This window comes from Hippoglossus stenolepis, chromosome 11, assembly GCF_022539355.2.
Source record: "Hippoglossus stenolepis isolate QCI-W04-F060 chromosome 11, HSTE1.2, whole genome shotgun sequence".
Taxonomy (NCBI): Eukaryota; Metazoa; Chordata; class Actinopteri; order Pleuronectiformes; family Pleuronectidae; genus Hippoglossus; species Hippoglossus stenolepis.
This window is the reverse complement of record NC_061493.1, coordinates 9810770-9827669: the sequence shown is the minus strand read 5'-3', so window position 1 is coordinate 9827669 and position 16900 is coordinate 9810770. Positions and strand designations below refer to the sequence as shown.

Here is a 16900-nt window from a genome sequence, read left to right as displayed (position 1 = left end):
GGTGGAGGGTGTGCGACCAAAGTGCAGTAATTGTAGTTTCAAATTACATTTCATTCGATTTGATAAAACACCGACAATCATTTTATAGGAAGGATGAAATTTTCTTCGGTTCCCCTGAAAAAATGTGGATTTACTGAGTTTTAGACTTTACTGTATTTTACAGAGTACACATGCGAGAACAAGATCTGAAATCGACAACACATTTATACAATAAACTGAAAGCAAAGCGTTTAACAATAAACACATTCAGAACTTTATCAGGTGATGTGATACAAATCTCATCACAAAAGTAAAATAAACGCACTTTTCTATGAAGAGACGGGGATAAATCACTGCATGTCTCTAGTTTTATGTCTTACTCGAGAAAATGAAAGAGTGTGCGTTCTACTTGGATTGACTTTCAGAAGCAGCGAAGTTAAACACATGCTATGTAAACCTTGGAACAGCCGAACAACTGTAACATGTAAAAATGTACATGAATAGATGGTAAGATGTGCCAGACATTGACAATGTGGTTAATACAACTAGCAACAGATTGCTTGTATACATTTGCGAAAAAGGTGCAAAGCTAATTAGGTCAAATGCTTCCGTTTGTTCTTTGGCTAAACAAAGTGAAAATACAACATGGCTGACCTGGGGAAGATAAGGAATTAAGTTGTCTTATTACCTGATAAAAGGGTCAGAACAATCACGATATTCACACATTGCAAATGTACAAAACGTGTGGAGCGTAATGCAACATCTTTACGAGCAGCTGGCCGACTGTTAACGTAGCCCTGCTATCCAACCTATTCCCTCAACAAATGACCCATTTCATTAAATATTGTGCCGATCGTGCAATTAAACAAATATTGAGCATCGAACTTAGAAAGTGGCTACAGAATATAAAGGAAAATTTGTTTACGTCATCTGGTATGACTGTGTTGGCTTTAATGTGTCCTCACTGATACTAATAATATCCACTGTGTTCGGCAGTGGTTAATTTCTTCCTGAAACAACGTTGACAAAAAGGGACAATTACAAAAAACCAGTGAAAACACACTTATTTCCAATTAAGGCAACAAACGATTATTTATCCGAAAAAAATAGACGTATCTCTTTAAACACTTTTCTTCTTCAATAACAAAACCCTGAATAATCAATCTAAGCAAGGAACACAGTGCAGTTTTAATTTCACCGTGCTGACAGTGATCACATAAAGGATGAGCTAAAATAAGATTTTAAATTTAAAACTGAGAAAAATAAACTATTGGAGTAAGAGCTAAAAAAGATGGCATGCCACTAATCCCATATACAGACTTAACTTAAGATATGCATATCTCAGAGATGGTACGAATGACGTCAACTTCGAAGCCTTACATGGCAGCAGAGGAGCGATGACTTCCCTCCCTGCATATTTAGAAGAAAACTGTGAGCGCAAGTGACTGAAAACAAGAAGAGTTGAGGTATAAGGAGGTAGATGTATGTTATTTTCTAAACTACAAAGAGTAAAGTCTGAGGCATAGCTTCTTGGAAGTAAAGGAAGTAGCAAGGAAATCTGTCTGATTTTTAATTTGAACATTGGGGTGACTGTTGTCTGAAATGTATTGATCCTTCTGTGCATCAGTGTCCAGGCCTGGGTTGACAAACACACATCCTGAATCTGTGCATTTCAGTGGGTCAGTCTCTGCTGGGTGTACACGGGCGGCACGTTGCTTTATGAATCCTCGCTCAGCTCTCGACTGTCAGTTCTGGCGATTTTTCTCGGCGGTGCCGTGTTGTCTCCCTCTGCGGGTTCCTGCTCTCGCTTTTTCGCTGCAATCTGATAACGCAAGGGAAGAAAGAAGATAATTAACAAACGAGTAGCACGAATAAACATGATATCTACTGACACAGATAATTAGCATCTTTACCTTTTTGTCCCACTGTTGATGAAGATATCGCAACAAGATGTTTGTCTTCTCTGTGACGATGACTGACGGCAAACAACACAGAAACTTATTAGATTATGAAAGACACATTTACAAGGTGCACAAGTGAGTTGAAATCAGCTGTTCTCACAGAGAGTAAAAAGCTTAAACAGACTGAGTGATTACTAAACGTCAACTGAGAAGTAAAGATGATTTCCTCGAATTGAAAACTGCAATTGATGACATAAATAAACAAACACATTGTTGTGTGTTTGGAGAATCTTGCTTAACTCAGAAATAACTTCACATATAACCAATAATAGACATTTCATTTGATAGACATGTATAGTTCCTCCTGCTCAGGGAACATCCTCTCACTCAATGTACTTACTCTGCTCCGATGGATATTCTCGTGTTGGTAGATACACGGATGGTCGACGGTTCTGAAAGAGTATGAAGATCCACATTAGTGTGTAAATGGACTCGACACATACAAAAGGCTTAGTACCACAGGACCAGACATTGTTGAATTTGAGACCAAGGCCAAATTAAAGTTTTGTTATTCTAAAGACCTAGAATAGGTAATGCATTATTTTGCCACCTCTCAGCTAGACTACCGCAACTCCCTTTATATTGGGCTGCCTAACTCCTTCCTCTCCCAAATACAATTGGTTCAAAACGCAGCTGCTTGACTTTAAACAGGCAACATATCACTCCTACTCTGGCAGAACTACACTGGTTACCAGTTAAATATAGAATGTTATTTTGTTTACAAAGCCCTGAATGGTCTAACTGCTAGTGAGATCACCAATCTCTGGGTTCCATATTCTACCCCCATGTTACCTTTGTCATCCTCACACCAACTCCTCTCTGTCCCCCTTTCCCATCTCAAAACTAAAGGAGAACTTTCTCTGTTGCTGCCCACAAGCTCTGGAACATTCTCCCATTTGATATCAGGTCCGCCCCACTATCAATAGTTATTACCTCTGCCAAGGGTTCTGTTTTCACCCCTGTCTGTTTGTGTAATGATTGGTTTGAAAGCCAAAAAACTACATGACAGATTACAACAAAACTTAGTAGAAGGATGTGGTATGGGTCAGGGAAGAGCCCATTAAATGTGGTGCTGATCTGGATTCGGGGGCAGATCACTTCTTCATCACTTTCCTTAACATTGCTGGATAGTTTATTTCTTTATCTCAGGGAGTTATTCATAGATCTTGAAGAACATAAAATATATTTAGGGAACTTATATCTATGAGTATGTGCAATGTGGTGCAGTTTGTTTAAATTTAATTGGCAGAGGTATGCACTCTACTTTTAAATCTAATTTTAAAGTTTTTAACCTTTTTTATCTTGCTTTAAATTCAGCTCAAGTCTGGCTGATGAATCTCTGGACGTTTATCATTATTTGACTTTGTCTTTTCCACTATTTCCTAGATTGTACATCTCATCTGTTTATCGATGCTTGTGTTGCCTTCCTTTGCCATGATGGCAAATAACTTTGGGTCAAGACATCCTATATGTTATGGGCTATATAAACTAATCTGCCTCGACTAAGTTCCACCTTGAACTGACCTGACTTTAATCTTGATGTAATCATGGTGGACAACAGACGGGATCACTTACCGATGCTTTGCATACCGAGTCCGCATGGAACCTGCTGAAGTTGCTCTTGTTGTAGACCGGCAGTCCCTTCAGAAAATCTCCCTGTGGACACAACACAGCAGAGAAATATCAACACAAACACTTCATCAACTCGAGAGAAGTCCCTGTGTGAAGCGTGGTGCTGGCAGCTAGCACAGCCATTTAATACGAGCTCCCATAAAACAAGCCATACTCCTCACAGTTAGCAAGATAGCTTATTGGTAATGACTTACAGTACGTCCTGTCTGTCGCCCCATAAGCAACACGTCTTTTACACAACTATTAAAGCTGATACGATGTATCCACCCACCTTCTCCATTTCGTTTGTTAACCAGCTCAGTCACAGTGAAACCGACCAGATGCTAGTCTGTTAGCCGTTAGCTGCTAGCTGCTGGAGCGTGATGTTGTTGTCGCGGCCAGTTTGTTTAACCCGCTCGACAGCTTCTACCGACGGCGACAGGATATAAGCTACGTGTGAACTGGTTGCATCGTGTTGCTTCAGTCAGTCAGAAAGTTCCCGTCGTGTAAAGCTGATGATACAAAGGCTGAAACTGGACGTTCCTCGGGGGTTTAACGCAAGTAACTCACGACTCCATCTTTGTTGTTCGGATCTTCAGGGGCGGGTAAACTCCTGGCTTCGACATTTCTGATTGGATGGGCTATGGCGGATGTGTGCCGACAGAGGAGAGGGCGATCCGCTGATTGGCTGGAATTTGATTATGTAACAGACCAATCCTCGGGCACAGGGGGGTTGTGACGTCAGATTCAGTGAACACAACTCAAGTCCTTGGTGCTGCGTTCACGTGCTCCTTTGTTTCTTCGGTGTATTGACGTCGGTCTGAATCAGGGAAGAACAAGGAACCTAATAAACAAAATGTGTTATATTTATCTGTTTAAATCTTTCAAACAACATTTGACAACTCTTAAAATTATTTACATTATAGCAAAGAGCAAACAAAAATGACCCAGGTGTGACAGAAGTCAAAATAATATTTATAAAAGCGTTTTTATCAGCCAAACAGTCTGACGTAAGTTACTTGTGAGAGATGGTAACACTCATCCAGTGTTCAAAAAAACAAAAAGTAACATTTGACATTTGTTTCCACTTAACTTGAATTTTGCCAGTCCAGAACTCGTTTTTCCGATTATTCCAACACCACCTGAATGCTCTGTTATGTCCGCCTCCATGTACTGTATTTACATTTATGATGAACAGGATGAAAATACTGAATTTATGAAAAAAGTTGAATAAGAGCAATTGAATCTCTACTCTGAAACTATATATGTCCCAACTCATGATTCCTAATAAAGTTGCCTATTATTTTTTTCAACCTGAATTAACCATGTGTACAAATGCTAAATTTAAAAACTGAAAAATAAAAGTTTTTATAGACAAATTAGAGCAAACCATGTCCATTCCAAACTAAACTAGCTACTGCTAAATGTATCTCTTAAATGTAGTTTAATTGTGTATTATTCATTTACTACCAGGCCCCTTTAGAGATACTGCAATATATTTCTGTTACTTCTATGGGCCATTTGCTGGCATGTATATAGTTTTAAGGAAATGCCAGTTTTCTCTTTGCGTCAAATTTTTAGTTGTCACAACTTCTCATTTCCTACTCTTTCTGAGTCTATAATTGAACCTCTACTGATGACATTCTGAATTAGAATACCTGATGTAACACAGGACCACAAGGACCTGGCTCACTGAAAGTAGTCCTCTCCTCCTGCTCCTCAAATACCTAGTTAAAACTCTACTATATAACACTATACTACTATACTTCCTTTAGCTGAATAAAACTATCTTTGCCACAAATATAGATGGCAGTCAAATTTGAAGGTCAAGACTTGTATGACGGCAACACACTTTAAGAGCACATACATGTACAATAAATTCTGCAGACTTGATTTTTATTTTAACCAGAATGTGGTGTTTACATGTAAAACTAACAATGACAGTGATTTTACAAGATCATTTTATTAAAGATGCTTTTTTGTCTTCCAAATCACATCACAAGCCAAATTGATAAATCTGCTTACATTAAAGATTATCACCATAACTTTACAGAGCTGTTGAGTAATATTTGATATGGGTGGAATCAGGTCCATCAACACAATTTGGGGGAAAACTACCGGACTTCTTTCTTGTTTATCGAGGGCCAGTTTCAACCCTCCCACCTATTATCAATGTAGTGGGAAGGCCAAACCTAAACCCCACCTAGTATCATCAGGTCCCCCATTACAGACGTTCTTCCCCATTTGCTGAGCAGCTCCAGCATTTCAGAACAAATGTCTTTTATTTCTTGAAAGTCTCATCAGGTTTTCCAACAGGAACCTTTAGTGCGAGAGTGATTTCCGTCCTTTCAGCATGCGCCGCAGAATCACTTCTATGCCTCCTCGAGAGCTGACCCTCTTGATCCATCCGTGGGTTCTCTTGCGCTTGATGTTCTTGGGTTGATACTCGGTGCCTCTTTTCTTTGTCCGAATCTGCTGGTACTGGCAGGGAAGCTGCTGGAACACTCCCGAACCCTCAGCTTGTGAAGAAAGTGGTCCGCATCTGGAAATCAGAGGTGCTGTAGTTGCTCGGGCCGTAATCCAGCTGCTAAATAATCTGAGATGGGGGATGCCCGTTGTTGCAAGGCTCCCTGCAGGGATGCTGCTGAAAGAACACAGATTACAATGTTACTCTTTAATATCATGCCTCTGCTGCGATTACACTCGCATTGTAGTGAATTAATGGTGCTACACATCAAATGTCATGCTTTTCACCATCAACATAATAATTAGAGTCATTCAGGTACAAACAGAGCTTATTTAACTGTTACTTTGATATACAACATGCTAACACGTAATACCTGTTAAATCAGATTAAACACATTGTTGTCGTTTGGACCATCATGCATGTGAGAAAGACAGTAGAGCACGAACACGTAAGGTCAATATAAACACAACACATGTAGAGGTGCCAGAAAGGTTTGACTAGCCACGCTGCTAACGTACTGCTAAGGCTAGTTAGCCAGTGTTAGCATCGTAAACAAACAGCGTTAGCTTTGCCGTTTGTTTCTCCCACACACACACACGTGGAACTCCTGTTACCTGCCGAGACGAGTTATTCCACTCAGTCTGGAGAAAGACGAAAGTAACGTGTTCATTTTGAGATTTTTAGACAGTTGCCACTGACATGAGATCAGTGAATGTCACAGGTCTGCCAGACACCCTGCGAATATGAAGCACAGCGATTGGCTTAGACGTTTTAGCCAATTGAAACGCTTCGTACTGCAGTAGTTTCTCCCTGAGTGTTGTCTTTCAGGCAGTGAACCGACCACCAGCACCTTCATTCACTGACAACACGTTTTTTTAAAGAAGCATCACTGGTTTAATTTCAGAGTCGTGGTTTGAGGTTAGTGTTTGATGGAAAGAAGATACATAAGGTCTGGAGCTGCACCAGTATAAAGCCTGAGAGGAAGCTCTGTCTGACAGATTTTACCCGAGGAATAAAATCGTAACAAATACAGTATATATGAATATATATATATATATATATATAACAACAATGTAACAAATAATATATACAACTGAGTCTCACTGGACTGTCTTTCTCTTTTCCTGTATTTTTTAGTCAGCCGGACGACCTGCGGGGAGTAGTCGTGGGACACATCTTTGCATGCAGTGTGGTAGGCCTGAAGGGTGATGGTCACTTAAACAGGGTGTTGTTGTTTGTCCTTGCAGTGAAAATTGCAGTGGTAGTGATCACCATGTGCTCACCGGGCTGTGTCTATTGGGGTTTGCGATACAATCTCCCCATGGTAAATATGCTAGCTACATAATTGTGTCCGCTATTTATGTTAAAGTGTGTTGTTTCTCTGTGGTCTCAGGCATTCAGTTATTTTAGCTTTTATAATTATCAGGAAATAAAAGTTATTGACTTTTACTTATAATCGTCTTATCTTTTTTCTTTCTTAGGTCCTCCATTCCAGTCCTCCAATTTTCAAATAAAGATTTACTTGTGAACGGAATGCACATCTCCTGCTCTTCTTGCACCCCCAAAATGTTATTGTGTCCATGCACACTGAGGTCTTTCGTGTCTTGAACGACCCATATAATGTTTTAAAGACAAATTTGTCCGACTAGACTCTGTATTGGTCACACTGATATTCTGTAGTATTGCGTGAGTCTGCTGAGGAGTATCCACCACTACCATTCTTGGGTTTCTACATATATGGAAAAGTATATTATAAAGTATTTAGAGTTAAAGAAACATATTTTCACATCAACATTGATTTAAACCAGAATCAAATAAAGCTTTAGTTGCTTTAAGGATTCCAGCAAATGTTCAAACACTGTATGTTAAAGAAGTGTATATTAAAATACAGAGGTTGTAGGTTTGTATGAGAAAATGTGATGTTTTTGTCATATAAGGATGTGAAATCAAAGGGTCTATCTAGTTACAGTGCAATACAAGATTCACATCCTGTATGAGTGTTTGTATGGAAGTTGTTTCTTGCTCTCTGATAATCAAGAATTTGCTGTTTTGTACAAACTAATTTGTTTTCATGGAGAATTTGAGAGCGGTATTTCCCACATAAGCCAAGCTATATGCTGTTATGGTAATTGGCCTAACTGGCTTTTGAGTCATTTACTTAAAACGCCAGTGCGATAACCAGTAGCATAAAGACACTTGTTATTTACAGTGACTGCAAGACAATAACAGTAAGTACACAACTGTTGGCTCACAGGCCCCCATCACTGTCCTAGCTGTGCGGTGACAGGCACTGCCTTGATGTGAGCTCAAGGGTAACAGAGAAAAAACAGCACAGCTTCATCCAACAAAGGCCATTTCTGCTGACAGGGATGTTTCCAGGTGTCAGATCATGTTGCACATATTACACGATTCCTCTCCTGGTGCTTTTGGTATTTTTTATATTTAGGGCCCGAGCACCGACCGTGCGGAGGCCCTATTGAAATTGTAATGATTATTATTATTTTGGCCTTTTGGAGGGCTCTAACATACTCGAAAACTCACCAAAGTTCGCAGAAAATTCAAAAGTGGTGAAAATATACGTATTCTGGAGTAATTTATAATAAGCATGGCAAAATGGCTCAACACGCGACCAGGCCTATCGCCGGCCTCAGTCTGGCACGTCTACGTTACTCCACACTGAGCACAGCGACACGGCACGTCAGAAGAAATGAAGCGTAGCCGCTGGTCTCGAACAGTAAAGTTCTTAGGAGAAATGTGCACGGACACATTCTCTTCCTTGCATCCCTCCACGCTGCAGTGTTTCTTCAGTGTTGTTTGTTGGGGTTAGCCTGTGGTAGCTAACGAGCTGCTAGCTCAGCAACATGTCTGCTTGGTGTGGAGGGTTGATGGTGGTGGAGGTGACAGGGAGCGGGGGTGGTGGGTTCGGAGGCTGTACTGGTACCGGCTGGGTGGGGCTGAGAGATGAGTGCGATTCCGAATGACATCATACGGACAGGAAGTACGAAACGAGACGTTTCGATAACATATTTCTTAGAATGGACTGAGTGAACAAGTCCGCGAAGTGACTGTTGTCATACTTTGAGGGTCTCTACTGACCCCCTTCAAGTCATCACGGATGGTAAAAGCCCAGAAAATGTATTTTACACAATATGGGCCCTTTAAATTAGATTGACATTAAAATGTCCCCGTGTGGTCTGCACTTGATTGTGTGGACCGTAATGCGAGATTAGTGGACGTGGTTCAGCGTTGCCTGACGGACACAGGAAGTGAAGCGTTTATCGTTCCCGCGGTGCGCAGAACACACGCAACGCGGAGCCGTTTTACCCGGTCCCCGAGCGCTCTCTCCCGGGATCAGGTCCCGAGTTCGCAAGTGCACGCCCACACAGTGCTGCTCGCAGCCCTAGATTGTATATTACATGTTAGTTTCCTATTTTCTTTCTTATATTTATACTTGCACAAATACACCACAACAATTTCCTTGTACGTGTAAACCTGCTTGGCAATAGAGCCCGATTCTGATTATATACAAAATAAAATCTGAATTTGAAATGGGACCACACATTGATGTGTCAGCTCATTTAGACAAATAGCTGGAGCATCAGTTCATCTTCTCCATCACTCTCTCCCTGACTGCACGCACACGCACGCGCACCGTTTGCTATTCTGTCAGCCTTAGCAACAGGGAAACGAGCCCCTGCCATTGGCCTCCTCTCTGCACACGCTGCTCCTCTATTCGCCCTCCGCGCTGCCACTCCGAGAGAGACCGCTGTGTGTGCTGCGGATACAAGGGCAGCAGGGTAGGGCTCGGCCTGGATGCGCAGTGGATGCTTGGGGAGGACAACATAACAGTGTGTGTGTTGTTGTTTTTTTCCCTTGAAACGTAATGGGTGTCTCATTGAAATGCATGTGGCACATTTTTAAGGGAGCATGCGCCATTGCCAGCAATGCAAACCCCTGTGATCGCAGTGCGATGAGGCCAATAAGAAACGTTGACTGTTTTGCAGCAGCATCTCCAGCGTAGACAAATTGTTGCACCAACTGCAACGATTCTCTCATGTCAACGTCGTCGGCCCTGGACTTGATTCGTTTGCTGCATATTTCTAATCACCTGAATCACCAATAATTCTGCAGGTAAGGGATGGATTTTAATTGCATTATGTTGTCTAAGTAGCCGATGTTTATTGTGCAACCAGCATCAATGCAACCGCTGCACCATCGCTTCATGCATTTGTCCTGTGACAGAGCACAGACAATCCATCGGTCAGCTTTCTATCTATCAATAATATACATTTTGCAGGTATGGCATGCTGCAAAAGACTGCTATACTTTTAATCTTTCAAGTATATCCTGCATAAACCTATATGAGAATTGCAAAACAATTTTTTGCTACGCATGAAACATGATACTTATGGATTTATGTCAAATATTTGACCCCTGCAGCCTATTATTGCAGTGTATGGCTTTCATGTTTTGGGGTCACAGGCTCATACAACCAGGCACATCATAGGACATCTGTGCATTAGGCCTTTTAGCAAAAAGTGGGCTATAATGGTCTTTTTTTTTGCAAATTTTGAATGTGCACATATTATGTCACAGTTCGCTCTACTGTACTGTGCGTAAAGTCACGCTTTTGGAAATGGAGCAGCACACGGTGTTCCAAATGTTAGTGTAAAGACTTGACAGACACATCAACCCAGATATTCTGCAGTGCAGACCAACATTTGAACATGGCTGAGTAACCTTCAGCCTGTTTGATGTCAGGGTTTGTTGATCTCTGATGCCGAATTTAAATCGTTGTTGGAGGTAGAGTGTGGGAGAGTAGGTCAGGAGGAGAGTCCATGATTTAATAAACTAAACAGAGCTGCTTGATACAGCTCTAGTTTGTTTTCTATTAATGACCTGCAGCTTTATGTCAGGGACATCCTATCTAAGTGACGATGTCTCATCATGTACCACTTGTAGCTATACAGAGCAAAGGATACTGGAGGAATCCGCTGATATTCTTATGCTATAAAGATTGGTATAGGTTGATGGTGCATTTGTAGTGGAGATCATATTTTTTGGATTTGAGTTGAACTGTTCACCTGCAAAATACTATCATTCTTCTCGTGGACAGATAATGATGACATTTCTAAATACGCTAAAGCATGTTTATCCCCCTCATATAAAAAAATCATATCAGTGCATATATACAGATACTGATTTATGTGTGATAGGGAAAGGCCACTGTAACAACAGATATTGGTCGGGCTCTGCTTGCAGCTGAGCTGACATTTAAAAACCTTCACAAATAGTCAGATACCTTTAGGCTTGCAGCAGTTTCAATCAGACTGACAGCTGAAGCTGGCTGCAGCTCGTGTGTCTCTTGTGCCAGCGCTCCATGTTGATGTTTTTGGAAAAGGGACAGTCGGCTGACATTCACCCAGCTCCACCAGGATGTAACTGGAGAGCCCTTGATGCACTGACCTTCAGACAATCCTGCACAGAACACAGACACATGCACACATGAACCATCCCCTGTGTGGTTAGTGGTTATAAATTGGATTTTTGTCACAACACAAACATGGAATCCTTGTATTTGTGATAAAGTGAATGAATCTCCTCTAGTTGCAGTTATGTGTGTGTTCAACCTGTTAACGTATTACATTTTGTCTTTCAACATGTCCATATGTAGTTGGAACACAGGCATGATCTACACAACATGTAACATGGAATATTTTGAGCATTGATGTGACTATCAGCCCTGCAGGCGGTGAGGTGCACACTGAGCTCAGCTCAAGAGGAAACAGTAAAGCGTTACTGTGTGACTCTTACCACTCTGTTTCCTGGAGATAACCAGCCTGTGTATGTAATAAAACTGAGGACTAACGGTGCTTCACTTACACAACATGACATGCTGTAGCTGTGACTGGAGCATTTCGGAGAGTTTTTTTAGTCTCCTCTCTGGAAATGGTGATATCTTGGAAAACTGCCATCACACTGCGAGGAGACATGTTGTATGCAGGCATGTTTACGGTCATGACTGGTTGTTTTCTATTTATATATATCCTGACTCTGACCATGTGAAAAAGGACAGGCTATTAATAGAAAACATGGAGGCCGGCTTGACATAGGGAACAAGTGTTGCTTTCACGCTGTTCTGTTTGTCGATGTGGAATCCCTGAATGCTTAATGCTTCGTCTCGCAGGTGAGTGTGTCAGTGGAGCTTTAGCTGGACTTGCACTGACTGTGGTATTTTGCATTTGCATAGTGGTTCCCAGCCGGTTAAACGGAAAGCATCTCGGTGTGTTGCATTTCACTCATCACCGTGTGTGGTCTGATGAGAGGATAAAGGAGACTGTTTCATTGTAACTGTTGCTAGGAAACAGCTTGGGCCCAATCTTATAGGAATCCAGCTGGGACCCAATTTCATCCTGGTGAGCTGTTGACATTTTGCAAACACTGCAAACCTGGACTCTATATACTGTATAATGCTCATGCTTGAATCCTAGTGAAAAAAATTATGCTGGTAGGAGCAGAGAAAAAAGCTTCACAGAGCCACACATATGTTCATACATCTTGTACATTCCATATTCTGCTTTCGTGCTATGTTTCAAATCAAGCATCTGACTCATGATCTGCTTTGCTGTATCTGTGTTGTTGTTTCTGCAGGGGAGCGCCATGCTGACCAGCATCACTGAGGGGATCCTCTGCTGCCTGACTGGGAAGGCTGCCAGTCTGGTCTTGCCCCTGGAGTCGTCAGAACCCTCCGATGGGTTTGAGTTTGTGGAGGTGAAACCTGGAAGAGTCCTGCGAGTGCGGCACATCGTCCCTGAGCGTCAGCCCATAGTAACGGAAGACCAAGTTGCAGACAAAGAGAAAACGGACGGTAACCGCGATGATATTCGCTCTCCTCACTGTAATGAGAGCAACACTGGCAGCAGTGTCCACTGCAAGAGGAAGATCACTGTCTACCGCAACGGCCAGTTGGTGATTGAGAATCTCGGTGACGTTTTGCACTCTGAGATCCTGCAGTGTCAGGATGGGGATCTGGAGCCATGCAGCACTGTGGAGGTGGAGCTGGCAGACTACAAAGAAATAGCCTCCTCTCCAGACCCCAAACCTGTTCCTCCTCAAGTTCCTCCGCCTCCCGGGGAACAGAAGCCTGCTCCACCTCCTCGCCGCCGCCGTCGCAAGCCAAAGCGCACAGTGGTTATAGACTCAAATAGGGTGATCGCGAGCTGCAAAGGGACGCACTCAGACGTAGCGTTGTTCTTTGTGCATGGCGTGGGAGGCTCTCTGGACATTTGGGGCAGCCAGCTGGACTTCTTCTCTCGGCTGGGCTATGAGGTCATTGCGCCCGATCTGGCGGGGCACGGAGCCAGCACTGCCCCACAGATTGCAGCAGCTTATACTTTTTATGCCCTGGCTGAGGATCTACGTGCCATCTTTAAGAGATACGCTCGGAAACGCAACATTCTCATCGGCCACTCATATGGGTGAGTCTTTGCAAGATGCTTTATTTAACTTTTGTAGTCGTTTTTTTACAACATGCTGGTAACATGCTGTCTCCATCTTTTCCAGGGTGTCATTTTGCACCTTCCTGGCCCATGAATATCCCGATTTAGTCCATAAGGTGGTGATGATCAATGGAGGAGGTCCCACAGCTCTGGAGCCCAGCCTCTGCTCCATATTCCAGCTGCCATCCTGCGTCCTTCACTGTCTGTCACCCTGTCTGGCCTGGAGCTTCCTCAAGTAAGAGCTGCACTGGTGTGGTGCAGAAAATTGTCACCAACTTCTCTCATTGCAGGCTAAACATTATGTGTATTTAAATGTCATATCATTTGACACAAAAAAATGTATCTCTCTCTTACACCTTTTAGAGCGGGATTTGCTCGTCAGGGCACTAAAGAAAAGCAGCTGCTGAAGCAGGGCAATGCCTTCAACGTGTCACCGTTCGTCCTGAGAGCCATGATGAGCGGCCAGTACTGGCCAGAGGGGGATGAGGTCTACCATGCTGAACTCACTGTTCCCATCCTTCTGGTTCATGGCATGTGTGACAAGTTTGTGCCCATGGATGAGGATCAGCGCATGGCAGAGGTATAGCACAACTTCCTTATGCTGATGTATCATAATTTTTGATACAAAATGTCCTGTTTCTGCTGCAGTGTTGTCTAATGTAATGATCTGCATTCATTTTCTTAGATCCTCCTATTTGCCTTCTTAAAAATCATTGAGGAAGGCAGTCACATGGTCATGATGGAGTGTCCCGACACTGTCAACACTCTCCTCCATGAGTTCTTCCTGTGGGAACCCGACATGTCCAAGAAAGACAGCAGCAAGACAGACACGGAGAAGACAGTTGCTGCCAGTGACACTCTCCACACGCTGAAAATCAACAAGTCGATGGATAAATAACCAACATGGACGTCTAGTTTAATCAAGCAGAAGGCCTTTTTTGGCATGTTGGCGAGTGTTCTTAAGGCTGCTGCCAGGCTGAGAGCTGTTATATACAGGGCCACATCTTAAGGATGTGGGCGGCCACTGGTGCTTCAAGATAAAGCAGGACTTAGGGCGTGGTGCCAACAAGAGTACGATGGGACAAACATTAAGACGAGAGGAACAGATGCAAATACAAAGTCGGTGTCTGCTTTGCTTTTTGATACAAGTCTGTGCTCCATGACGTTACGTTTGCAAAATGACACAATATCTGGAAAACAAAAGGACTATGTCCACTTGTGATGTGTGTTTGAAATGTTTCTTGTGAAGAACTGACTATGGCAAGATGCATAAGGCATACAATCCATGAAATGGTGTCTGAAGTTCCTCACCTTTATCTTAAATACTCTGTAAAGTACTGTAGAGCTTCTGTTCTGCCCTTGTTGAACGGATTTTATCTTATCATTGGGCCCATCTTACATCTGATTTGAGTGAGAACCTGGCAAATGTATTGAATTGAGGAATTACAGATGCCAGGATGATGGCTCACAATAAGATTAAACTGTTGACAATAGTAATTTATTATGAAATACTAACTGGAGGGTAAAAGAAAATAGATGATAACATTAATATGCTGATATACGTGCAAAATGCAATTAACAATTGCACCACATTCATACATAAATTACATTATTCCTGGAGGAGAAACAAAAACTCAATGTTCACCTGCAAACCTTTTAACCAGCCCCTTTCACTGTCTGCACCATCGTCAACATGAAGACTCACAACTACCGCAAGTGTAAGGGAAATTGACTCATCTGATCCAAACAACAGCACTTTACTTTCCATATATTGAATTTATATCAAAACTAAATCCAGAAAGGAATATGTGTGGCTAAGCACAATGTAATCAATTCATACATTCATAGTTGCATGGAAATTAAATAATATTCAACAGGAGATGTGGACAGATGTAAACAAACATGGATGCCTAATAATGGTTCTCCTCCTTAATTCTAGCAGCCATTTCTACAGAACTATATAATATCCTAAGGATACAAAGTACTGAGGCCCTGCATGATTTCAGAGTATGAAAAGGTACGAGGACGGACAGCTGCAGTATATTCTGATATTGAAAAAAGAAATCCCAGTGCACTCCTCTCTAATCAAATGAGTGTTATTCTAAGTGTGTAAGTATTATTTTTGCCTTTATTCTGAAATAACAGCAACTGCCATAACAAACTGTGGTTGTATTGACCGCTTTATGCTGTTGTGTCTCGAAGCTGATAAATGCAAACCATGTGTGTGTTCTCCTATTACTCTGCAGTCCACCCTATTTATCTAATAGTGTCAGACTGAACGAATTATGCTCACTGAAAGACATTCATTCATGGGTGCTGCTTTGTCTCATAGTGGGACAGTAAGGTGCGAGTAAAAGCACAGTGTATTACGCTCCCCTGTTGCTCTTTATCTGCTGACTGGATAGTTTACACTGTTTGGAATTGCAGATGGTGCAAAGTGGTGGATTTGAAACTGGGTCATATGATGCTAAAAAATCGAATATGAATCATGCAAAGGAGAAAGTCCCCTTCTGAAGAGGGACATTTGCTCTGACCATGCTGGTTGTAATATATGCATTTTGACAGAATGCGGATGCAACATGATTGCTCCTATGCAAATGGCACAAGGGGAAATAGAATGGAAATAAACTGACCCGGCGCTGACACTTCTAAAACATTATATATTCTCTACAGAAACCAACAAATGCTGCTGATGCAAAGTACTGTATGTTTTCTTTGGTGTGATTGATCAGTAAAACTGTATGGACTACAGGGTGCACATCTACTTCCTCTTCTGCTAAAAGTGTGCATATACAAATTGTCAGTGCTCATATGTGCTATATCTTTTTGTCGTTAAAATGTGCTAATGTTGTTGTTGCATTTATTCATGGGGATCATATTATATGCACTACCTGTGTATAGATGCATATAACATTATATATCCTGTGAAAACAGTTGGAGTCAGTGTATGAATGTGCCATTCGAAATAAAACAGATGTTCACAGTCTACAGGTGGTTTTGCTTGCATGTTTGTTTGCACTAGTATGGTCTGTTTTTCTTCAGTGACTAAAAGCATTACAATAAATTTGTTCCAAATTAAAAAATAATACACTTATGCATTTACATTAAACACACAAAAACACGTTTGCACTGCTATACTTGTTAGGATACAGCATTGGCTTCTATTCATTGTAGAGAGCCTAAGAGAGCCTAAAACCTTATCGCTGACCTTAGTCATGACCAATTCATGCCTAACCTTTACCCAACCATAATTCATATCTGACCTGTGTCCTTCACCAGGACCTCAGAAATTATGGTTTGCCTCATTGGGGCTGACCTTTAGTCCCCATGAGGTCCACTGGTCCTGACAAGATCATCGGTGTACTGGAATAAGTCCTAAAACA

The 16900-nt window shown here is 41.9% G+C and overlaps 3 protein-coding genes across 5 annotated transcripts; 1 reads left to right on the top strand and 2 right to left on the bottom strand.

The window, feature by feature from the left end:
• Positions 1–134: 134 nt before the first annotated feature.
• LOC118118042 (DET1- and DDB1-associated protein 1) lies at positions 135–4178 on the bottom strand. Its single transcript, XM_035170828.2, has 5 exons — positions 3844–4178; positions 3516–3596; positions 2281–2332; positions 1893–1954; positions 135–1801 (listed from the first exon to the last, which is right to left on the bottom strand). Exons 1-5 carry the CDS (start codon positions 3850–3852, stop codon positions 1697–1699), a joined length of 309 nt encoding a protein of 102 aa, XP_035026719.1. The 5' UTR covers positions 3853–4178; the 3' UTR covers positions 135–1696.
• A 1252-nt stretch (positions 4179–5430) lies between these two features.
• On the bottom strand, positions 5431–6791 carry mrpl34 (mitochondrial ribosomal protein L34). Of its 2 annotated transcripts, none has more exons than XM_035171630.2 (2): positions 6633–6791; positions 5431–6195 (listed from the first exon to the last, which is right to left on the bottom strand). In XM_035171630.2, exons 1-2 carry the CDS (start codon positions 6686–6688, stop codon positions 5874–5876), a joined length of 378 nt encoding a protein of 125 aa, XP_035027521.1. In that variant the 5' UTR covers positions 6689–6791; the 3' UTR covers positions 5431–5873. The 2 variants fall into 2 exon arrangements, with proteins under 2 accessions (XP_035027521.1, XP_035027522.1); XM_035171631.2 differs by having other exon boundaries at positions 5431–6192; positions 6633–6786.
• A 2983-nt stretch (positions 6792–9774) lies between these two features.
• abhd8a (abhydrolase domain containing 8a) lies at positions 9775–16505 on the top strand. 2 transcript variants are annotated; one of them, XM_035171361.2, is made up of 5 exons: positions 9775–10149; positions 12670–13496; positions 13582–13752; positions 13881–14097; positions 14203–16505. In XM_035171361.2, the coding sequence occupies exons 2-5, from the start codon at positions 12679–12681 to the stop codon at positions 14413–14415; spliced, it is 1419 nt and encodes a 472-aa protein (XP_035027252.1). In that variant the 5' UTR covers positions 9775–10149; positions 12670–12678; the 3' UTR covers positions 14416–16505. The 2 variants fall into 2 exon arrangements, with proteins under 2 accessions (XP_035027252.1, XP_035027254.1); XM_035171363.2 differs by lacking the exon at positions 9775–10149 and adding an exon at positions 12086–12205.
• The last annotated feature ends 395 nt before the right edge of the window (positions 16506–16900 follow it).